Source organism: Gobio gobio (assembly GCF_949357685.1).
Source record: "Gobio gobio genome assembly, chromosome: 3".
Taxonomy (NCBI): Eukaryota; Metazoa; Chordata; class Actinopteri; order Cypriniformes; family Gobionidae; genus Gobio; species Gobio gobio.
The window spans coordinates 59,848,890-59,873,943 of record NC_137099.1 but is presented as its reverse complement, the minus strand read 5'-3'; the positions used below and the strand labels follow the sequence as shown (position 1 = coordinate 59,873,943).

The following is a 25,054-nucleotide window of genomic DNA, read 5'->3' as shown; positions in this document are numbered from 1 at the left end:
CAATAAAGGATTGCTGGTGAAAATCTACTAATAACAATTAGCCAATACAATTTTTTATGTTTCAAATATCATTCTCCTTTATGATGTTGAAAGATATATCACATGACCGCCTTTGTTTATGGTTTCTTTCACAAACAATTATGTGTTTGAGTAAACACTGTTACAAAGACCACAAACTAACATCAAAAGCTAAGAGTCAAACTGGCCAAATAAAGGAAACACTGATCACCATAATAGTGACCAAATATTTTAAATAAAACTTCAACCTCTAAACCTCTGTTAATTCTCAATAAGAACTTATGTAGTTGTCTGACAGAAATAAAGTCAATCTGGTTTGTAATAAGAGAGATTTAATGTCTTCTTTTATCTTCAGTTGATTTCATCTAAGGCTCTGGCTGAAGTCAGTTGTAGTTCTTGTGTTTCTCTTTCCTTCAGTGATTCTGCTAATTATCATCAGGTGTCTTCAATAATCAAACAATCATCACTAAATCAATCACTTAAATGGATAGTTCACCCACAAATTAAAATTCTGTCATCATTTACTCACCCTCAAGTTGTTCCAAACCTGTATCAGTTTCTTTGTTCTGCTGAACACAAAAGAAGATGTTTAGAAGAATGTTTGTAACCAAGTAGATAGAGCAACCATTGACTACCATAGTATTTTTTCCCTAATATGGCAGTCAATTGTTGCTCTATCTGCTTGGCAACAAACTATCTTCAAAATATCTTAATTTGTGTTCAGCAGAACAAAGAAACTCATACAGGTTTGGAACAATATAGGGGTGAGTAAATTATTTTTGGGTGAACTATCCCTTTAAGTATCTTATTACACAAGACATTCTCAACAGAGCAACACATTGATGATTCACCATGGAAACAGATGCTAATGCTATGTTCCACTCCACTTTTAGACACAAACTTGTGAACTTTCCTAAGCACTTCCTCTCGGGGAAATCCCTGCCGCCATTTTGAAGTGCGATCCACTTCGTGAAGTGAACAAAGGAAATTTATATGGACAGACCCGGCTCGCTCCCTAGATTTAGACCGAGGGAGCAATTCTACTTCATATGTACACTTCAGGCAGCTTCATATACCACAATGCAACACGAATGTGACGTCACTGCATTGCGTTTAATTTGCCCCACCACAAACAACTCTATGATATTTTAATTATTTTTAAAAACATTTAAAACAACCCAACCACACCTATATACATATAGAATGCTGCATTAAACAATTTCGTAAAGGAAAAAAATAAAAAATAAATCAACTCCATAGTGGATTCCAAGTGATCAAGGGCTTAGGACGTTCCAGTTCAGTCCATTACAAATGTTACTCCAGTAGTGGACACTCATGCAACGTAAGCAATTACGCACATCCGAGTGAACGAGACAGAGGGAAGTTAGCAAGTGAAGGGCATAATAAAAACGAACTGGAACGCAGCATAAGAAAGAGTGCGCATTTCTACTTCCTCTTCTTTTGTTTAATGTCGATTTACACATCGCCTATTTGGTGGTTGTGCAATCATTGAAAACAATGTCTTCATTTAATAAGTAATCTTTATTCACTGATAATAAGGATTATATTGTTTTTGATGTTAATTATTTGAATGCAGATCCATGTGTGAGATGAAAATAAAATAAATAATACATATATTTGAATTTAATTAACATTTAAAACTTATCTTGTTATAATAGTGCTTTAGAATTAATATATAATATTGTATATTATATAACTGTAACTATATAACAAATGTAGTTATATTATAACTGTTCTACCATACACCGTCTGGTGCTACTTGGACACATCAGTGATGAATCCCGGGGTCAACAGGTGTTTCGGGTCTTTAATCAACAGACACCCTCGCCTCAGCGACCACGGCCTGTGTCCAAGTGGCATGCTACTCAACGGATCCCCCCTCCAGATCCACAGCCATCGTGAGGGTTTTTCAGCAGCCTCTGAGATGTTCTCTATGGCTCGTCTGCACAGTTGTCCTTTAACTCCAAGGAGTTTGAGTGTTCGGAGCAACGACTGTCCGGCAAAGCCCCTACAACCAACCTCCACTGGCTCGCTGCTTACCTTCCAGCCGCTGCTCCTGCACTCCTCCTCCAGCTCTGCATACTTGACTCTCTTGCGCTCGTTTGCCTCCTCCAATCTGTCTTCCCAGGGGACAGTAAGCTCCACTATGACCACCTGCCTGGTCGATTCTGATGTTATCACCACGTCTGGGCGGAGTGAAGTGGTTGTGATGTGCTTCGGGGACTTAAGCTGTCTTCCCAGGTCCACTTGGAGGTACCAGTCTCTTGCTTTGGAGAGGAGCCCACCTAGTGAGCGTAGCTGTTGTTGTGCCTTCTCCCCAGCTCTAAAAAAGAAGATGGTATGCCTGCAGGGATACTGACACTTACTGTTCTGTATCGCTGCAGTGATTGTATTTGCCAGAGCCCTAAGGACCTGATCATGGCGCCAGCGATACCGCCCATCCCCCAAAGCCTTTGGACAGCAGCTGAGGATATGCTCAAGTGTGCCACTCCTCTGGCACAGTTGGCATGCTGGAGAGTCTACCAAGCCCCAGCGGTGCAGGTTGGATGGGCTAGGTTGAAGGTCGTATACTGAACTGATGAGGAACTTGATGCGCAGTGGTTTCAGAGCTCCACAACTCTGCCCAGGTTATCTTGCGCTGCTCTGCGTTCTCCCACCTAGTCCAGGCGCCTTGCTGCTGCATACCAAATATCTTGGTCAGGCGATCTTCCTCCACCTCTGCCCGCACCTCGTCCTGCACCAACTGACGCTTCTTCCTCCCTCTGGCTTTATTGTAGCGTGGCTTAGGAAAACTGCCCAGGCCTGCACGTCCCACCGCCACGTTACCAACCAGGACACCATGCCTCAGCCATGCCTCTGCTCTGTCCACCGCTTCTTGTGTCTGCCACTTCCTTCAAGTCTTAACGCAGATTCCAGCTGAGGAGACTTTGGCATCCAAGAAATCTCTGTACATCAAGGGGTGCTTCTCAATATCCCTCCTTGTTTCCTCGCTCCTCCATCCTATGACCCGGAAACCGACCGAGCTCGGCCATCTTGTAGGACATCTCAATTCTCTAATTGCATCACGAGGAGGCGAGGATCGAGGAGTGAGGAAGCTTCCTAAGGAGTCATGAGCGAGGATACATGGGTGTATCCTTTGAGGAAATGTTTTATCGACTAAACGTGACGCACGTATTAATTCTCCTCCCCCTTCACATCTTGCCACAGTTTATTAACACAAATGTATGTCAAATAACAACAGTTGCAGAATTATATCAAAGCACAATAAAATGAAAGAAACAAACTGTAATACTATAAACAACAAAAAAAAGCAGTTAATAATTGGGAATAAATAGTTGTTATTAATAACTGGTAATATTAAATAAAATATGGACAAATGTGGTATTTTGTAGGGGAAGAAACTATTACAATATAAATAATTATCTCTAATGTTCAAGAATCCCTATGTGCAAACTAAATCCATTGGTATAGAGTCATCATTATTTGACGACGCTTTGAGGTGACGCTAAAGGGAGCGAGGATATCATTTCACTTGATTCAATTCCTCCGTCCTCGCATCTTTTCCTTGTGTCCTTCCCTCGCATCCTGAAGGGGTGGAGAGAAGACGCGAGGAAAGGAAGCTAGGAAAGGAAACGAGGATGCACAAATAAGAATGAAGAAGCACCCATGACCCCCCGGATATGTGTGACCTTGAACTCCTCGGATAAGCTGCTGATGGGAAGCTGCAGCTTGGTGGAATGACTGTAGAGGAAGATGTTACTTAGGGACCGTGGGAGCCCTAACCACCTCCTGAGGAACTGACTAATGGTTCGATCCAGTGCTTCTAACGTTGTCGTGGGTACCTCGTATACGAGAATGGGCCAGAGAAGCCTCGGCAGGATTGCATGCTGGTACATCCATGTTTTGTACTTTCCTGGAAGCCTTGACTTGTCGACTACAATGAGCCAGTTCGTCAAGTCGTTCCTGGTTTGTTGGAGAGCAGTTGTGTCCTTCAGGGAGCTGTCAAAGATCTTCCCCAAGCTCTTGACTGGTCTCTCTGTTACTGATGGAATTTGTGACCCCTCCAAGGTAAAGCGGAACCGGTCGGCAACTTTGCCTTTCTTTAGGACCAGGGACCTAGATTTATTATATATTAATATAAAACACAGTTGAATTCCTCTTAAGCAAACTAACCCTGGATCATGAGCCACTCCGGAGCAGGTTATGTTCAGAGAGTGAGTTGCTATGGTTACTTACATACCCTGAAAGCTCCGTTTTTGGAACCGAAAGTTGAGCTTATCCACTTACTTACTCTTAAACATACTAAGGTATGTCACATAACCTGCTTTCTGGAATACCCTCAGGCCACTACAGAATCCCTGTAGTTCTGTTTAACACAGGTAAAACGCAGCTCATTACCATGGGTATGTCTGAAATAAATAATTAAATCATAATAAACTATACAATTTGTTATAAGAAATATTGTAAACACATGTAGAAAAAATATGAAAACAACCTCTATAAAATGCATTTATATTCTGCAACATTTATTGTAAATAATAATATCAACATTTCTAATAAATACATGTCTGTCAAAGCATAATTTCTCTTCAGTGTTAGTAGCTGCAAGGAAAATTACTATAAGGGTGGTGCTGGAATGACAAGCTTGTAGTTGTGTGTATTGGCGTTTTCCCGTTTACCTCGTCATGTAGTTTACCTGCTCTCACCTGTGTTCAGCTATTCACCACAGAACCTTTAATGTTCCCATATCACACGTTTAAGTCGTCAAGTCACCTTTATTTATTTATAGATTGTTTCAAAGCAGCTTTACAGTGATAACAGCAAAATAATGCAACACAATTTGTTTTTCGACTGTATAGTCGCTCAGGAGAAAACAGTGATGTCATCATCCATCTCAGTTCAATTCTCATACAATGGTGTCAATGCAGGCAGATCAGTAATATAGTTTAATAGGGGTGTGCATTGGCACTGCCCTCACAATTCGATTCGATTAGGATTCACCAGGTAACGATTCGATTCAATTCGATTCTACGATGCATTGCGATGCATCAAAATTCTACTGCACACAACAAGGCAAATTTGTTATCAGTCATGAGGCAATACAAGCAGTCAGATATTGAACAACAGATTGTATTGGCTGCTATGTGTGTATTATCACTCTCCTGTCTCTTTGACATAAATGTCATTAAATAAAATGAAATTGAATGGTACAGTAAAAAGCTTTGAGACAGGGCACTTCATGAACTCCTGTGCAAATATTAATCCGTAATTACAGTCACACTATTGTAACAACAACCACCACCCAGGCACCCAGCAATTCAAATATTCAGTGCAACACACACAGTAACGTTGACACTAGAGACTCGTCAATTCTCGTGCTTGATTTTAGTGTGGCAGGGCGTAAGCAGCGCATATTTTTTTTCGCCGCCCATGTTAACAGATTAGAGCATTCACATCGCACGCAGAGGCGGCGCGGCAGTGGATTGTTCTTGATCAAAACTGACCAGATTAACATGGAAAATAACAAATTTCACCATGAAATCATGTAGTGAAGTGCCCCGTGTGTTTCACAATCACCATATGACATCCAGAGCTGTTAAAAAAATTTAAAACACAACACTGCCAGAAGTTTTTGCCAAAACTTCAAAAGCCTGTTTAAATTATTAAAACTAGAAGCATATATTCACTTTAATGTTAACTTACATTTATCATGTGAACTACTTATATACAACAAGTTATATGCATATGTGTTTGGGACAGAGGGGAACACGGTCGCATTTGCAGCATGCTGCCCATCATAAATCAAAGCACGAGACAGACGGGGCTCGGAGGAGAAGACCGTAAATGTGACATAATGTACAATATTTGTCTGCATTTGCAATATCCGCGCGAGACAAACGCTGCCAGTGTGAATCCACAATGGGGGCGCGGGCTCCGGCTCTCCATACCCACCGCTCCGCGTGCGGTGTGAAGCCGGCGTCAGAATCCGAAATGTGCCCAGATGTCCGCTTTCCAATCTTTGGGTGCGTTTTTAATACCCGTCTATCGCGGTCATCTCCCTCCGCCTCAGCCATCTTGATTGTTGTTGTTATGACCCGGGAAGTAATTGAAACTTCACAACTTTATTGTCCAACTCAAGTCCAGAAAATAAACGGTGACATAATCGATTATGGCACTTTGCCGCATCGATGCTGAATCGTGCATGCCCCGCATTGCGATGCATCGCTGAATCGATTATTGTTGACACCACTATAGTTTAATATTTAGTAGAATATTTAACACTTTATGGAGCAGGGGCAGCACTGTGTGGATGAGACTGATCCCGATCTGAATTCGTGCTGCGGGTAGCGCTATTTCAGGTATAGTTCACACATTTTGAGTATTTGAGTGTGCTCCGATTTGAAAATAGCACCTAATATTGGAAGAAGGAAGTCTCTCGCTTTGGCCTGTCAATACAGAAGGCAAACCAATGGGCCGCTGTCCCTGCATGATGGGCCAGTCCTTTGCAAAAAAACAAAGACAAAAAAAACAACAACAATGTATCAAGAGGCTGGTCACTGCAGAAACATGGGTGGAGCGTGAAGTCCAGCTCCCCCTCTCTGGATGTAATTTGGGCATAATGGGTTCAAGAAGGTCCTAGAAGATCCAACTACACCCTAACCCTACTCATAACTCTATCCTTCCACCCACACAGTAAAATCCCCAGAGTTAAATTAACACTGCTCAGAGAACATTTGGTCCCACTCTACAGAGTGTTAAAGTAACACTGAATCAGTGTTAAAGTTAATGAGATAATTAAGATATTAATTAAGTGATAATTGACCATTAGTGGTGAACACCTGATGATAATGAGTAGAATCACTGAAGGAAAGAGAAAAAGAAAAACACAAGAACTACGACTGACTATTAAAAAGACATTCAATCTCTGAAGATCTCAGCAGAGGAGGATTAAACAACTCCACAAACAGCATTACCAGCTTCACACATTACTAAACAGACAGACTTTATTTCTATCAGATTACTACAGAAGCTCTTATTGAGGTTTAGATGTTGATGTTTTATTGAAAATTAAAGTTGTTTGAAGTTACCATTATTGTGATTAGTGTTTGCTTTAATTGGGCTCTTGACCCTTGACTTGCCAACATAAGTTTTTCTCTGGCTGCTGTAACTGTTCGTTACGGTGAAAATGGCAAGAAAATCTTGACGCTTGTTGTTTATGATACAGTTGTTATCATCATATAGTGCCTTATTTGCTGATCCCCTGAAAGTCATTGATTATAGGAGCATTGTGATTCTAGGGCAGAAGATCCAGCAATGTTATCATCAGAGAAACTAAACAATTATCAAAAAATTTTTACGTAAGATTTGTACTGCGGTTTAATAACACATCACACAATAAGCACTTCTAACTCCTGCGAGTTTTACTCACACACACATATCAAGAATCTGCCTATGAATCTCAACAATGGTGACATGCTTCATGCCACAATGCATTCTGGGTGCATCACGCAAAACTCATCTATGGCTCCCAGAATGCATTGTGGCATGAAGCATGTCACCATTGTTGAGATTCATAGGCAGATTCTTGATGTCTGTGTGTGAGTTCATCTCGCAGGAGTTAGAAACGATTAGTGTACAATCGGTTGCAAAACTTATTCAGCTTTTCTGATTAAAACAGTGTTGGATCTTTTCTAAAATCACAATAAAAAAAGTGAATAGTATATTGCTCATACTCAGTCATAAAATCAATGAATTAAATCATTATACAATGATCATATTCTCATCATCGAGCAGCCGACAGCATCTGATTGTGTTTACTCTTGCTATAGCAAACTCAGTTACAGCAGCCAGAGAAACACTAATGTTAAAAAGTCATCAAACTGCCCAACTAAAGAAAACACTGATCACCATGATGGTCACATTAAAAACTAACAATTTTCACAACAAAATCAAACAAAACATTTGTTAATTCTCAATAAGAGACGTCTGACAGAAATAAAGTCAGTCTAGTTAGTAATGTGTGAAGCTGGTAATGCTGTTTGTGGAGTTGTTTAATCCTCCTCTGCTGAGATCTTCAGAGATTTAATGTCTTTTTTATAGTCAGTCGTAGTTCTTGTGTTTTTCTTTTTCTCTTTCCTTCAGTGATTCTACTCATTATCATCAGGTTTTCATCACTAATGGCCAATCATCACTTAATTAATCTCTCAATTATCTCATTAACTTTAACACTGATTCAGTGTTACTTTAACACTCTGTAGAGTGGGACCAAATGTTCTCTGAGCAGTGTTAATTTAACTCTGGGGATTTTACTGTGCATTTGACCAGGGATGGGCAACTTCGGTCCTGGAGGGCCACTGTCCTGCAGAATTTCCCACTAGGCAAAGTTATGTCCAAAAGAAGTCTTTTCAACGTATGCCTCTTGTGACCTCTTGCCAGATGGTGGGCAGTTTCCAGTGTGCAATATGATATTTAATATCATATAATTTTTATTTTTATTTGTGTCATTAGGTTTCTCATAAAAAGACAGAGAGACTCGCCTTCAAAATGCACAAGAAGCTTGATGTGGGTCTGCTTCAACCTGCTGCAGTCACAATATATGAATATTACTCACCAGGTGAGGTATTGGTGCACGTACACACACACACACACACATAAACACACACTTTCGTTTGATTTAAACTGAAGCTTTTGAGTAACACTTTAGTATGGGGAACGTACACTGTAAAAAAAAAATTGTTAAAGGGGGGGTGAAATGCTGTTTCATGCACACTGAGCTTTTTACACTGTGAAAGACTTGGATTCCCATCCGAAACATGGACAAAGTTTTTAAAAAAAAAGTTGGACGTTTGATGGAGTATTTCTGTGCCAAAAATACTCCTTCCGGTTTTTTCGAGTATGGGTATATGTGACGTCAGAGGGGGCGGAATGTCCGTGTACAGGCCATACGGGCTCTTATCCCGGAAGGGCGTGCGCGACTAGAGCGAGAGAGCAAACGCTTTAGGGAAGCCCTCTGCAGTCACAGGACTTCACGAAATCAACAATGTCAACAAAGATGTGTGTTTTTGGTTGTCATGGCAAGACAATTATGTTTTTCCAGAGCAGCAACGGAGTTGTGCAAGTGTTTGTTTGTTCCCTGAATTTTGGCGACAATGTTTTATAAACAAGGTACAATTCAACTCCGGATTTGTAGCTCGCCTAATGTGAAAGATGGAGCAAAAGAAGGTTCACGGTTGTGTGTTGGTAGCAGGCGGTGAGTAAAATGCTTCAAATGTCTTTGTGTTGTTAGCTATGTAAACATGCATAGCTCAACAGAATAGCTGCGCACGCTAGTCATTCTTAAGCTCCGCCCGAACGTTACGCCCCCAGCCACTCTGCTTTTTTCAGAAAGACTCGGTACAGCATATCTTTCTTTTATAAATATAATAAAACTACAGACTTTTCGGAGATATGAAAGATGCGATACTACTCTATTGGTACTCAAGATTGACATGAGATTGACTGAAAATTAGTGTTTCACCCCCCCCCCCCCCCCCTTTAAAAAATGGTCAATGACTGTCAGCTATGGCTGACAAACAAAAAACTTAAAATTAAAGTAAAATATCCTAATTTAAATAAAGCACAAAAAATTCTTATTTTAAAAATATTTCCTAAATTATTACTAACAAACACATTCACTGTAAAATTATTATGTCATCATAACTAAATAGCCAACATCACCTGATAACATTTTCTCTTTGCTTTGAGTGTTTATGAAGCACATTTATTTTGGAAGATACAGCAGCCAAAAAAACTTTTAAAAAACATTAAAAACATGTTAATGGTCAAGAGGCCAACTAAAGCAAACACTGATCTCCATCATAATGACCTGAAATTATACGATTATTTTTATTTGAACTGAAATAATGTCAGTAATGTTTAGTAATGCATGAAGCTGGTAATGTTGTTTGTGGAGTTGTTTAATCCTCCTCTGCTGATATATAATGTCTTCTTTTATATTCAGTTGATTTCATCTAAAGCTGTGGCTGAAGTCAGTTGTAGTTCTTGTGTTTCTATGTTCTTCAGTAATTATTGTTAACATCAGGTGTTCATCATTAATGCATAATAATCACTTAGTTAATAACTTTATTATCTCATTAACATTTACGCTGATTCAGTCGTATTTTGACTCTTTGTAGAGAGGGGACATATGTACTCTGAGCAGAGTTGCTGTGCAAGTCTCAAGTACAACATAAAACAGTTAACTAAAAATAGTAATTCCCCATAAATTCTCAATTCAATGCCCATTAAATTCATTGTCCATTCGAAGATTTTCTCATCTGACACTATAATCGACAAATTATTCAATTTATTCAAATAGTTTACTTGAGGGATTTTTCATAAGATATTGTTATATAACATTTATTGAGATTGATTATATTGAATTTATTATTTACATATAATCAGTTGATCTTCATGCATTAAACCTGTGTGTGTGCGTGCGTGTGCACGTGTCTGTGTCTCTGTGTGTGTGTGTGTGTGTGTGTGTGTGTGTGTGTGTGTGTGTGTGTGTGTGTGTGTGTGTGTGTGTGTGTGTGTGTGTGTGTGTGTGTGTGTGTGTCAGATAAACGTTGTACGAAGTTCTACCACCCTGATAGGGAAGACGGCACTCTACACAGACTGTGTAAGGGAGACATGTGCCAGTGTGTTGAAGGTATTACGACTCATCACTTCACAAACAACACTTGACAAACACTGCAATGCAATAGTTAAAAGAGATATTATCATGTACTGTATCCTGTACTGTTGAAATATTTTATTTGGTTCCCTGCTGTCCACCAGAAAACAATCAGGCATTTAACGTGCTGAACATGCTTTTGAGGTTGCACATCTATATTCTGCAATGCTCTTTTGGAACTTGAGTTTGATACCATGCATATTTACATTAGCTTTCCCAAAGCAAATCAGTAATATGAATGTAGTAATATAGATACTGTGAATCCTAAAGACCAGAGAAAATGATTATTCCAACTGCTATGTAATAATGGCCTCTTTACATGGAAAAAGTTACACATTCAGTTATGATTTATTTTTTTATTCTGGCGAGAAAAAACAGTGTCTGTGTGATTACAAGTGTGTACACATGTGCATGATCATAAACTTCTCTGAACACAGAAAAGTGCACTTATCAGAAGAAAAACGGTGTAAAAGAAGAGGAGCGTTTGGATAAAGCCTGTGAAGCTGGCATGGATTATGGTAAACACATTCAGTTCTGTGTATTAATTCATGTTCATGTTCAGGATCCTGTTGTTTTTCTGTGGGATGAGAAATTATATATATATATATATATATATATATATATATATATATATATATATATATATATATATATATATATATATATATATAATCATGGACAAAATGCAAAAAGTCAGCACACTATTGCTCATAAAATCAGTTTGCCAAATCACATTTGACGAGATTTCTTTTCATAATGACCATGTCTGTTAATCTCCAAAACTGGCAAACACACAATAAGAGTAAATCCTTTGGCTTGTGCACTGTATTCCACGTCTCCGGAAATTGAATTAGCTTTGTGAGAGGAACAGACCCAAATTTAAGTTATTCACTGAACATGATCCCCCTCCAGTAAACTAACTCCAGAACCACTGCAACCGAATCAGTGAGGTTTTTTTTTAATTATTTGCTCAAGAAAGTAAGTCATACAGGTCTGGAACAACACGAGGGAGTAAATTATCATTTTTGTTTATGTGTGGACTTCCTTAAACCCTTGTGTAAATGCAATTTTAAAACGATTAAATTCAGCCTTACAGCTCTACACATAGATAACAACATGTATGTTTGACAGTTTATAAAGTCTCAGTGGTGTGGATGGATCTGTCCCAGTACTCTGACATCTATAATGTGACGGTGGAGCAGGTGCTGAAAGAAGGTACAGTTCAATATTATCTCCATGTTTCTCCACTGATCATGAAATGCATTAGAAATGTGTCTGATTCTTGTTAAAAGATGTTTGTCCTCTCAAATACATGTTCAGCATGAGGTTAAATTGCATTGCAGTGCAAGTATTTCCTAAACTCTGTTCTGTCCTGTAGGCACTGATGATGATGTTGAGGGGAATGTCAGATCATTTTTGGCTCATCCCAATTGCAGAGAACATTTGGGATTGGTAGAAGGCAAGTCGTACCTCATCATGGGGAAATCCACTGACCTGCCAAACTTTGGAGGACGGTAAGTGTCCACTGTGTGTCTGTGAATAACAGGATTTGCCTGTGTTTAAAGTCTGTTGAGTTTTGTTCATGGTTCATGTTTTTTTGTTGGTGTTGTTGTTGCTATAATTAATTTTTAATAAACTAGAAAAAAAGTTGAATAAATTAAGAAATACAGTTAACCAATTTGTGCCCACATTTTTCTGAATGGTTTCATGCATATAGTCATGTTAATAGTGTTCTGCATTTATTTTCCCCAAGTTTTTGTTCTTTTTTTTTTTCTTGGAAATCGTATTTGAATGTGCTATAGTTGCCGGTGGGCAAATATGTTGCACCCCTTCAATGTCAAATTTGACTAGGATGAGAACATTTGGCATCTAACTCAAAATAACTGCTTTCAACAGATCATCTTTACACAAACAATCACAAACAAATGTATTATGTATAAAAGTCGAAGAACATTCGATGCAAACTCAAAAAAGCTGCATCTATCTTATAATCTGTTGAATATGAAAATACAACAAACAACAAATACATTTGTCTTAAAGTGGTGGAACATAGTGCAGAACAAAGTAACTAACAGGGCATTGTGTATCAAAATGTTAAATGAAAATAAATGAATATAATGACGAAAAAAATACATCTATATAACAAAAATAAATAAATAGTCCCATAGTATTCAATGGCTGAGTGTAGTAGGTGATTTCATATAATAATGTAAATGTAAACTCACTACTTGTCTGAATTTCCACATTATAATGGAATCGTAAGCTACTAGTCATAAAAAGAAATAGGGTCCTTGACCGATTAGAATGAAACACATCCATTCCAAACTGGATGAAGGGTCCTCAATATTTTGGCCCTTACAAGACATAATATCATAAAATATGATATTTTTTCCTATCGAATTAAGGTCTACTGTACAGTAGAGATGTCAGTTAAAGGGTGGGTTAAGTTATGTTTTAGGTGGGATATTCTGAAAGCAAAAAGCACTAAAGACCAAAAACCTTGATTTATGAACCTGTTACCACAGTATACCCCACATTATATGTACTTACAAGTCATTTGCCAGTTGCCGCTTGGACTTTTGACTAAGTATACAAAAAAACTATAGATCTCTTGTAAGAATTGTTTTGTTTGGATGATTCTAGAGACCTTCACGATATATGTCAACAAAAATACTTATTATTAACATGAAAATAACCTTTCTTTGGGAGGGTTTGTCTTCGTTATGCTTCCTGGAAGTAGGGGTAGGAAATTGGCAGTCTCATGTGACAGGAAGGAAGTTAATACCTTTTTTTTCTCTTGAAATCCTTTATTTGGTTGTATTCTTGCAAGTCATTGAGATATAAAACATGGATACTATCTATAAAAATACTTACAAAATGAAAATGACAACTATACACTGCGGCAACTATAGTTGCTGGTGGGCTTAAATGGGTTTAATCACAGTAAATTCCCCGGTATTGAATTAACACCACCCGGTGTTCATATGGGAACCATCAGCAGGGTGTTGTAGTCAGTTGTAGTTCTTGTGTTTCTCTGTCCTTCAGTGATTCTGCTCATTGTCATCAGGTGTCTTCAATAATCAAACAATCATCACTCAATTAATCACTTAAGTATCTTATTAACTCTAACGCTGCTTCAGTGTTACTTTAACACCCTGCTGGTGGTTCCCATATGAACACTGAGCCCAGTTAATTCAACACCGGGGAATTTATTGTGATACTACAATGTCTTGAATAAATATCTTCTAAGAAAAAAATTTCTGTAGTAATTATGATAATCTTGTGTGGCTTAAATGACTGAGATATTTGTGGTTTGTATGGAAGAACTCTGGGCTGAACTGGAATGTTTCTCGCTGGATCTTGCAGCACTGGTCACATTAAAATGGTTTAAATGTACTGAAAAAGCGAAATGCGCCTATTTAAGCGAGTTTGTCATTGTACAGTTTTATTGTGTTTTCATGAATTTGATCATTTGAATATACTACCGGGTTTCTACTGATACAAAGCTTAATGCTAAATTGCTGAAGTAACCCTTTAATCTTAACTTGGGTTTTTTGAGTAAACAAGGAATATTATGTGAATAGTACAGATTTACTAGATTTTTCCAATTAAGACATTAAGTAAAGTTAACTAAAAAGTGTTGGTTAGAATCACTGAATTCCCATCACATATCATATCGGAAAGGCATTTATTTTCAGTAAAAATGAAGAAAATATTTGAAAAGTGGAGATAAAGTGTCTAAGTGTGTGTTTAGGAGTAGGTTTAGGAAGGGCTTTAAAGTCCAACTAAGGAAACATTAATTTAGTAGTTCTAACAATTATAATAATTTACACTCTGTTTTATTACATACTGTTTAAGTTACAACAACACAGAGGTTCAAATAGTGTCCGCAATTTATTTATAAGTATAAATATCACCTAACATCTGTTAATAATTCAGTTTAGCCAAGTCAGTCATTCAGTCTGTTTTGTCTTCTCTGTTCTGTTGTTTTAGTCTGCAGTACATCTTTGGAGAGGAGACCTGGGTTGAATACTGGCCGACAAGAGAGGAAAGCCAAACTACTAAAGAATACAAGGATCTGTACATCGGCATCTCTGAAGTCGAGAATAGCCTCCTCAAAGAAGGATGTCCCAATTAATTATATAAGATCTATTTGTTGATCACAGGAAATTAAACATTGTCTCTTGAGTACTCTCAATAACACTTACAAATATTGTTTTAGCCTAAATACTTTATTGTAATTACTTTGTTGCAATATACACTGATAACTGATATACAGTGCCTGGACTTTTTTTTTTTTTTTTTTTGAATTACAAATCCAACTTTAGAATTTGTTTTGTATAATATTTTGAATCTGTATCTCATTTTAATCATACAAGACATTTGTGTTAATAAAGGCTAAACATTATTTCAAATGAATAAAACAGAAATATAAATGAAAGAAATGAGTCTACAGTTATATAAAAGTATGAGAAAACCACAGTGGAAGATTAGAATGATATGGTAATTTTAACTGTCGTAAGCCAGGTTTCATAGGGCTTAGATCAAGCCAGGATTAGGCCTTAGTTCAGTTAAGACTTAAGTAACTTTTAGAAACATGCATTAGAAAAAATTAAACTGTGTGCATCTTGAGACAAAACAACGACACTGCCATATTTTAAGATATATCAGTTAAAACCGCTGTTGTGAATTTCCTTTTCCTCGTTTGAAGAAGAGACCAGGAGACGTTGGGATATCTTTAAAGCAGACGTTACTCGTTTATTGAGAATCGTGCTGTTCTTCGGCTGAGGTTCCAAATCTAACTAAAGGAGTTATACATTGTAATTTATCTATATTTCAGGGGGAGGGATTATACAGCAGGGGAGGAGACACTCTGAACAATACAATGCAAATGTTGTATAGGTAAAAGGACACACCCTACTATGAAAGCCCTACCAGTCCCATTGAATCAGCATAACTATTCGCATGCTGATACTGGCCAGGAACTCCAATTCCAAGAGCCATCCCAGAGCCATTTAAGACAAAAGGTGCAACGTCTGGGCTCCGAAAGGTGGAATCTCAGTGATCTGACTCATTTAAAACACAATAGAGAAAACAGATCTGGCAGAAAAGGAGACTCTTGCTAGAGCCTCTGAAATCACTAAAACAGGTCTGGAAGATTTGCATAGCAGACTGATTCATCTGATATCATAATTTTTACCTTAAATGCTAAATGCAATGTACTTTCTTAAATTTGTAATTTCACTCTTTTGATTGGTCATCCACTTACAGCATGTCAGAAACTAAACGGCCATTATGAAATCTGAATTTCAGCTCCAGATCTTCCTCAGCACTTGATACACAGTGATACGAACAGTAACGATAGTGTTGGTTTTACTGTTTCAAGTCCATCCTTTGGATGCGCATCAAAGTTTTGCTTTTACAGTGCTTTACCAGCACAGAAAACAGCGTCTTCTCGACATGTTGACAACACAAGCCAAGCGCTTCCATTATCAGCTACAACTACAGTGTTTGAGGGCAGGGCAAAGTAGACATTGTTCGTGGGCAGCCGATGAAGACCATAGGCAGGCATGATGCAAATTTGTCACAATCCTAAATAGGTTCAGCAGGAAGTGAGATTTGAATTACTGATGACTCATTTCAGGCTGTTCAGAATAGATTCTTTATTTTGGAAATAACTCCAGACCTTTTGCATTCACAAACAGCTGTATTACACACTACATGAAAGGAAATATCTGAAAAAGCATAATAAGGGCACTTTATGTGTCCTTCATTTTTGTGTCTAACTATCCCAGTCACAGAAAAATAGGTTATGGAGTAAATAAACTCCAAGCAGATGAAAACCATTGTTTGCTAATGATTTGTGAATGATTAAATGTGTCTTGAACTTATATACAGTAGTCAAGTTTTACCTTAGTGTATGTATATACCCAGCAGGCACAAGTATGTCAATGTGATGGCAGAAACATGTACACAGCAAAATCCCCAGTGTTAAATTAACACTCCTCAGTGTACATATGTGTCCACACTACAGGGTGTTAAAAGTAACACTTAAGAAGTGTTAAAGTTAATGAGATAATTAAGTGATTAATTAAGTTATGATTGACCATTAGTGATGAGAAACACAAGAACTACAACTGACTTCAGTCACAGCTTTAGATGAAATCCACTGAAGATAAAAGAAGACATTAAATCTCTGAAGATCTCAGCAGAGGAGGATTAAACAACTCCACAAACAGCATTACCAGCTTCACACATTACTAACCAGACTGACTTTATTTCTGTCAGACGACTACAGAAGCTCTTACTGAGGTTTAGATGTTGATGATTTATTGAAAATAATAGTTTTGTTTGATGCCACCATTATGGTGATCAGTGCTGCTTTAGTTGGGTTCTTGACCCTTGACTTGTCAGCATTTTTCTCTCTGTCTGCTGTAACTATTTGTTACAGTGAGAACAGCAAGAGAAAATTGATGATGACAAGTTGATGACAGATGATGTTGACTTGTTGTTGGCTTGTTGTTGGTGATACAGTTGTTATCATCATATGGTGCCTTATTTGCTGATCTACTGAGAGTCATGGATTATAGTAGCCTTGTGACTCTACAGCAGGAGATCCAGCAGCGTTTTCATCAGATAAACTGATCAATGTTTAAAAATGTACATAAGTCTTGTTTTCCGGTTTAATAACACATCACACAATAAGCACTTCTAACTCCTGCGAGAGTAACTCACACACAGACATCAAGAATCAGCCTATGAATCTCAACAATGGTGACATGCTTCATGCTGCAATGCATTCTGGGTGCATCATGCAAAACTCATCCATGGCTCCCAGAATGCATTGCGGCATGAAGCATGTCACCATTGTTGAGATTCATAGGCTGATTCTTGATGTCTGTGTGTGAGTTACTCTCGCAGGAGTTAGAAGTGATTAGTGTACAATCTGCTTTAAAACATACTCGGCTTTATTGATTAAAAACGATCTGGATCTTTCCTGGAATCACAGTAAAAACAAAGTTAATCAGTGATTTAAATCACTATACAATGATCATATTCTTATCACGAAGCAGTCAACAGCATCTGATTGTGTTTACTCTTACTTTTCTTGCCATTGCAAACTCAGTTACAGCAGCCAGAGAAACACTAACATTAAAATGTCATCAAACTCCCCAACTAAAGAAAACACTGATCACCATGATGGTGACATTAAAAAAGTTTCAACACAAAATAAACAAAAAAGTAATTTTCAAAAAGAGCTTCTGTAGACATCTGACAGAAATAAAGTCAGTGTGGTTAGTAATGTGTGAAGCTGGTAATGCTGTTTGTGGAGTTGTTTAATCCTCCTCTGCTGAGATCTTCAGAGATTTAATGTCTTCTTTTATCTTCAGTTGATTTCATCTAAAGCTGTGGCTGAAGTCAATTGTAGTTCTTGTGTTTCTCATCACTAATGGTCAATCATGACTTAATTAATCACTTAATTATCTCATTAACTTTAACACTTCTCAAGTGTTACTTTTAACACCCTGTAGTGTGGACACATATGTACACTGAGGAGTGTTAATTTAACACTGGGGATTTTGCTGTGTAGGATTCCAACTAATCCAATGTCAGTCAGACGTCTCTAAATATGATTCCAACCAAAATTCAACGTCTGTCTGACGTTGGAGCTTGACATCAAACAAACGTTGGGTTACCAGATTTTCATTTTCAACCAAAATATGACGCCTGACTGATGTTGGATTAGTTGGAGTCCACCGTCTTCCTGACGTCACATTGACACACTGTGCCTGCTGGGTATATATATATGAGCGGTTCTCTGTAAAACTTTGAACCGTATGGTTCTCCACCCTTGGTTCAACACGCACTTGCACCACAGTTCATCTCAAATCTGATGGCATATAGAATGTATTTAAAAATCAGATTTCAGAATCTCTGATCTGTGGTAAAATAACATTGTTGGTTAAGATTATTTATTTACATTTGTAGTCAGTGATGAGCTTAATCAAACATTTTTCTTCATGATAATTTTATGTTTTTTTGTTAACACTGTATCAAAAACCACAAACTACACATAAACATTGAAGAGTCAAACTGGCCAACTAAATGAAACACTGATCACCATAATGGTGTTTTAAATAAAACATCAACATCTAAACCTCTGTTAATTATCAATAAGAGTAAGTAATAAGTGTACGTTTTTGGGGCAGGGTGTTTATTCCAACCAAAATTCAACATCTGCCCAACGTTGGAGATTGATGTCAAACAAATGTTGGATTTAGACGTCAAACGAATTTTCATTTTCAACCAAAATCCAACAGCTCTATTATATGTATTTGTGCTGTTGCTTGTACTTTGATTATTTGTTCTTATTTTGTTTATTTTTATTTGACAAATGTCCTAATTACCCTGAACATATATGGGCAGAAGGAAGGTCATGAACAGATATTGTAAGATGTTACGACGTCTTCTGAACCTGTTATACCATAACTTTAGTGAATTGATGGACGCACACATTTATATATCTCCCTGTTGTTCAGACTTACTTATTTTCATATCCTTAATTCATTTGTACACAGCAAAAACTCCAGCGTTAAATTAACTCTCCTGGGAGTATATGTGAGACCACACTTAAGAGTGTTAAAGTGTTAAAATAAGAGTGTTAAAGTAACACTGAAGCAGGGTTAAAGTTAATGAGATAATTAAGTGATTAATTGAGTGATGATTGGCCATTAGTGACGAACACCTTATGATAACAAGCAGAATCACCAAAGGAGAACACCACAATTCTTAAGTCACCATTATGGTGATCGGTGTTTGGTTTAGTTTCAGAAACTGGGAAATTTCATCCATTTCCCCTTGTGCCTTGGATTTTGGATGGAATCAAATATCTATGCAAATATTTTGTTGTCACCTATATGAAAACAGGGAAATTAAATAAAAAAAGCCAAATGAACAAAAGCTACTGTATTGAAAGTCTGTAAGTAAGAGCAAATAATGAACTCAGTCAGGTATAATGTAAACTCTGAAAACTCAGATAAAAGGCACTTAAAACATCGTTACAAAGTCCATCTCACCACAGTGACTCTACAATAATCTTACGATGCGACGACAATAGTTTTTGTGCGCAAAAAAAATCTAAATAACACCTTTATCCAACTTGTTACTGCCTTCCGTGTGTGCCTCCACGACGCATGCGCGAGAATATGACGCAGATCCGGCGTTCGGACAGATGACCCAGAAGCGATTTGTTTACAATCAGAGGAAGACGCGCGTGTCTCAGCTGTTGGATTCTACATTGATCGTGCTTTAGGTCTCGGCGTAGTTCTCAAAATGGGGCTTAAGTGTGCATTTCATGGATTCCCGAACACCGGCGCTACGTCATATTCTCGCGCATGCGTCGTGGAGGCACACGCGGAAGGCAATAACAAGCTGGATAAAGGTGTTATTTTGATTTTTTTTTGCGCACAAAAACTATTGTCGTCGCATCGTAAGATTATTGTAGAGTCACTGTGGTGAGATGGACTTTGTAACGACATTTTAAGTGCCTTTTATCGGTCTTGGGAGTATAAGTGTACTGAATGCCAATGGAGGCCCATCTGAAGCCTTTCTCAGCCATCAGCTTTCAACAAAAATATCTTCATTTGTGTTCCGAATATGAACGGAGGTCTTACGGGTGTCGAACAACATAAGGGTGAGTAATTTATGACAGAATTTTCATTTTTGGGTGAACTAACCCTTTAAGTGTAAGGATTAATCTAATTTAATTTATTCAGGGAAGACCAATATTAATTTACATTTGATTTCTTATTAAATGTCTTTAGTATTTCTTACCTCAATACTAATGTTAGACCTACCTGAAAATTTGTTTTTAAAAACAAAAATGCACTGCATGATCAAATATTTAGGTGAGGTAATTATATACATTTATTGTATACATTTATTTGGGAAAGATTCAATTCAATTCAATTCAAATTTATTTGTATAGCGCTTTTCACAATACACATTGTTTCAAAGCAGCTTCACAGAAAGTGCATTTCATAAATGTACATTGAAAAATGTTAGAAAAGAGAATGTTAAAGAAAAAATGTTAGGATAAGTTAATCACTCATGTATTATTTTAGGCCATAACAACGCTGGCGTTGAGTCGTCTCTTCACAGGCGTCGAGTCGTCTCATCACAGGGGCATCTGAAGTCTCCATCAGAGGCTGGATACAAACTGGAGCTGACGAACTAGTTACCTCGGGACTAGTGTCCCGAGATAACAACAGAAAAGCAGATGGGAAATAATTAGCATAGCTGCTGTTCAGAATATTAATGCTGTTGGTGCGATTTAACTGTAGTATAAAACTTATTTATAATGTGAATGCTTGGCTAAAGAGATGCGTCTTTAATCTAGTTTTAAACTGGGACAGCGTGTCTGAACCTCGAACAATATCCGGAAGACTATTCCAGAGTTTAGGAGCTAAATGTGAAAATGCCCTCCCTCCTTTAGTGGACTTAGATATCCTAGGAATGACCAGAAGCCTCGAGTTTAGTGATCTTAAAGAGCGCGATGGATTGTAGGGCGATAAAAGATCAGTTAAATACACTGGAGCTAACCCATTTAGGGCTTTATAGGTCAGTAGCAATACTTTGTAATTGATACGGAACTTAATAGGTAACCAGTGTAGGGATGATAAAATTGGTGTTATATGATCATATTTTCTTGACCTAGTAAGAACTCTAGCAGCTGCGTTTTGGACTAACTGTAGTTTGTTTATCGATGATGCAGGACAACCAGCTAATAAAGCATTACAGTAATCTAGTCTCGAGGTCATGAATGCATGAACTAACTTTTCTGCATCAGAAATAGATAGCATGTTACGTAGCTTGGCAATGTTTCTAAGGTGGAAAAATGCCGTTCTTGTAACATATGAAATATGACTTTCGAAAGATAAGTTGCGGTCTAATATAACACCCAGGTCTCTTACTGTAGTGGATAAAGCGACAGGACATCCTTCCAAGTTAAAGTTGTATTGTGAGAGGTTTTGTGGGCAATTTTTTGGACCAATAAGTAACACCTCCGTTTTATCTGAATTTAATAGCAGAAAATTACACGTCATCCAGTGTTTAATATCATCAACACACGCTGTCAGTTTAGATAATTTAGCGTTTTCATCTGGTCGTGATGAAATATATAATTGAGTGTCAGTGAAAAGCCATGAAAGATGGCCTACAGTAGCCTTAAGTTATCTCATTTTCTAAAATAAACACTTGGTGGTTCTTCAAGATCTTGACTCAGTTAATTTAGAGTTAGTTTAATTTCTACAAATGGTGCAAACTCTGCAAGATTTTAGATAAAAGATTGCCATTCCCCTGCCATTCAGTGATTGGCAGTGATCGGCAATCGGCAGATCATGATCTTGGTGATCGGTGATCGGCCCCAAAAATTCTGATCGGAGCATCTCTAGTTCTTGTCAGAGGTGGAAAGTCCAGGGTTCAGAAAGTAAAAGTCCTGCCATATTGTTATTCCACTCATGAACTCAGTCAGCTGATTTCACTAATTAATTTTACCTCCTGGCTGAAAACTGTGCTATTAGCAAATTCAAGTGTTTGGAATAAAATACAGAGCAGGACTTTTTATTTTCTGAACCTGGGCTTTTCCACCTCTGGCCCAGATTAAATAAAAATGAAGTGTGCACACTACAGGCTGTTAAATGATTAAGTGATTAATTGAGTGATGATTGAGCATTATTGAAGACACCTGATGATAACAAGCAGAATCACTGAAGGACAGAGAAACGAAATAACTACAACTGACTTCAGCCACAGCCTTAGATGAAATCAACTGAAGATAAATTGACTTTATTTCTGTCAGACGTCAACAGAAGCTCTTATTGAGAATTAACAAATGTTTAGATGTTGATGTTTTATTGAAAATGTGGGGTCACAATTATGGAGATCAGTGTTTCCTATAGTTTGGCTTTTTGACTCTTGGCTTTTATTTGAGTTTGTGTTACAGTGTTAATAAAACACATAATCTGTTCTAATCAGAAGAAGCCATAAACAAAATTTGTCATGAAGAAAAAATTTTTCTTCTGATTAGAAAAATCATGCTATCAGCTGATCAGTGTTTGATGTGTTTGTTGACCCTTGACTTTCTAACATCAAATGTTCTCTGGTTGCTGTAGCTGTGTTTGTTATGGTGAGAATAACAAGAGAAAACGTGACCACATATTAATGTTTAATATATTATTTTTAAAATGTAAACGAAAAGAGGCAGGGTGTGTTATACTTCGTTTTATTATAAATATGTCATCATTGTATATAGTTGTGATTTCGAGGGATTAGAAATGGGTTTGAATGGGCTCTTAGCCAGAAAAATCAAAATTTGCTGGAAGTTGACTGGGTTTTCCCAGGCTATTCCTGTTCATAAACACTTTCAAACTCCTGTGAGGTTTAGACACACAGACATCAAGAATCAGTGTATGAATCTCATCAACGGTGACATACTTCATGCCACAATACATTCTGGGTGCATCATACAAAACTCATGCATGCCTCCCAGAATGCATTGCGGAATTGAAACATGTTACCTTTGTTGAGATTCATAGGCTGATTTTTGATGTTTGAGTGTGAGTTGATCTCACAGGAGTTTATAATGTTTAGTGTTCATTGAATTCTGATCATTTTTGATTTAACTGAGTCTCTTATTGTAGAATCACAACAATAATCAAACAGAAATTAATAACAAATGTCACCCATATCAAAGTCAGACATAAGATCAGTGAATTAAGTCACAACATGAGGATTATATTCTTATCATCTATGAACCAAAACCAACAGATCACATTTTCTCTTGCTGTTCACACCATAACAAACAGCCAGACAAAAATATGATAGAAAGTCAAGGGTCAAAAGCCAAACTAAAGCAAACACTGATCACCATGGCAACTTTATTATTTTCAATAAAACATCAACATCTAAACATTTGTTGATTCTCAATAAGAGCTTCTGTAGGCGTCTGACAGAAATAAAGTTAATCTATCTTCAGATGTCGCAAACCAAAGAACCGCTTTTCCGTTCCGGTTAGAACATCAAACAGGTTCTCCCCTCTCAGTGAAGCACCCACTGAGTATCCTGTTGAAAGTGCCCTAGTCATTGGCGATTCTATTACACGGAACATGAAGATAGAGACACCAGCCACCATAGTCACATGTTTACCAGGAGCCAGAGCACCTGACATCAAAGCAAATTTAAAAGTGCTGGCTAAAGCTAATCGTAAATTCTCTAAGATTATTATTCACGTCGGCACTAATGATGTTCGACTTCGCCAGTCGGAGATCACCAAAATTAATATTAAAGGATGTGTGAACTCACTAGTACGATGTCAGAGGCTGTTTTTTGTTCTGGACCGCTCCCTGTAAAAAGGAGTGATGAGATAGTTAGCAGACTATCATCACTCAATGGCTGGTTGTCTAAGTGGTGTCTGCAAAATAACATAGGGTTCATAGACAATTGGAAAAGTTTTTGGGGCAGACCTGACCTGTTGAAGAAGGATGGCATCCATCCCTCTTGGGGTGGTGCCGCTCTTCTCTCTAGTAATTTGGCACATAGTCTTAGAGCTAAACCTTGACTCACTAGGGCCCAGGTCAGGAAGCAGACAAACTGGCTAAACCGACCGTCTGCTAGCTGTCTCACGTTACCGGAGTCAGATAAATCCCAGCACATAGAGACTCTTTCACCTAGATATTATCATATAGAGACTGTGTCTGTTCCCCGAATTAGTAAATACAAAAAAAACATCAAAACCATTCAACAGTAAAAATCTAATTGATGTCCAACAAATAAACAAAATATATAATACAGATGAACAATTGATAAAGCTTGGGTTGCTGAATATTAGATCCCTTTCCCCAAAAGCGCTTATTGTTAATGATATTATTACAGATAATAATCTAGATGTGCTCTGTTTGACAGAAACCTGGCTAAAACCTGACGACTACATTACCTTAAATGAGTCCACCCCCCAAGATTATTGTTATAAACATGAGCCGTGTCTGAAAGGTAAAGGGGGAGGGGTTGCTGTAATTTATAATAATATCTTCAGCATTACTCAGAAGTCTAGTTTCAAATATAATTCCTTCGAAGTTTTGGTGCTTTATGTAACGCTATGTAGTGTACATGATAAAACCTGTTCAACATTTGTGTTAGCTACTGTATACAGGCCACCAGGGCATAATACAGACTTTATCAAAGAATTTGCTGATTTTCTATCAGAGTTAGTACTGGCCGTAGATAAAGTACTAATTGTTGGTG

The 25,054-nt window shown here is 37.6% G+C and overlaps 2 protein-coding genes across 2 annotated transcripts in view; both read left to right on the top strand.

Annotated features, from left to right (window-relative positions):
- Window positions 1-16,645, top strand: part of LOC307122952 (complement C3-like) — a 119,895-nt gene extending 103,250 nt beyond the window's left edge. The window contains exons 36-41 of the mRNA XM_079811297.1: window positions 8,548-8,653; window positions 10,640-10,729; window positions 11,191-11,271; window positions 11,885-11,968; window positions 12,132-12,267; window positions 14,747-16,645. Of these exons, the coding sequence (XP_079667423.1) occupies window positions 8,548-8,653; window positions 10,640-10,729; window positions 11,191-11,271; window positions 11,885-11,968; window positions 12,132-12,267; window positions 14,747-14,891 (642 nt within the window). The 3' untranslated portion in view covers window positions 14,892-16,645. The remainder of the gene's footprint in view (window positions 1-8,547; window positions 8,654-10,639; window positions 10,730-11,190; window positions 11,272-11,884; window positions 11,969-12,131; window positions 12,268-14,746) is intronic.
- The window catches only part of LOC307122967 (uncharacterized protein), a 158,576-nt gene that overhangs the window by 108,197 nt on the left and 25,325 nt on the right, over window positions 1-25,054 (top strand). The window lies entirely within an intron of this gene.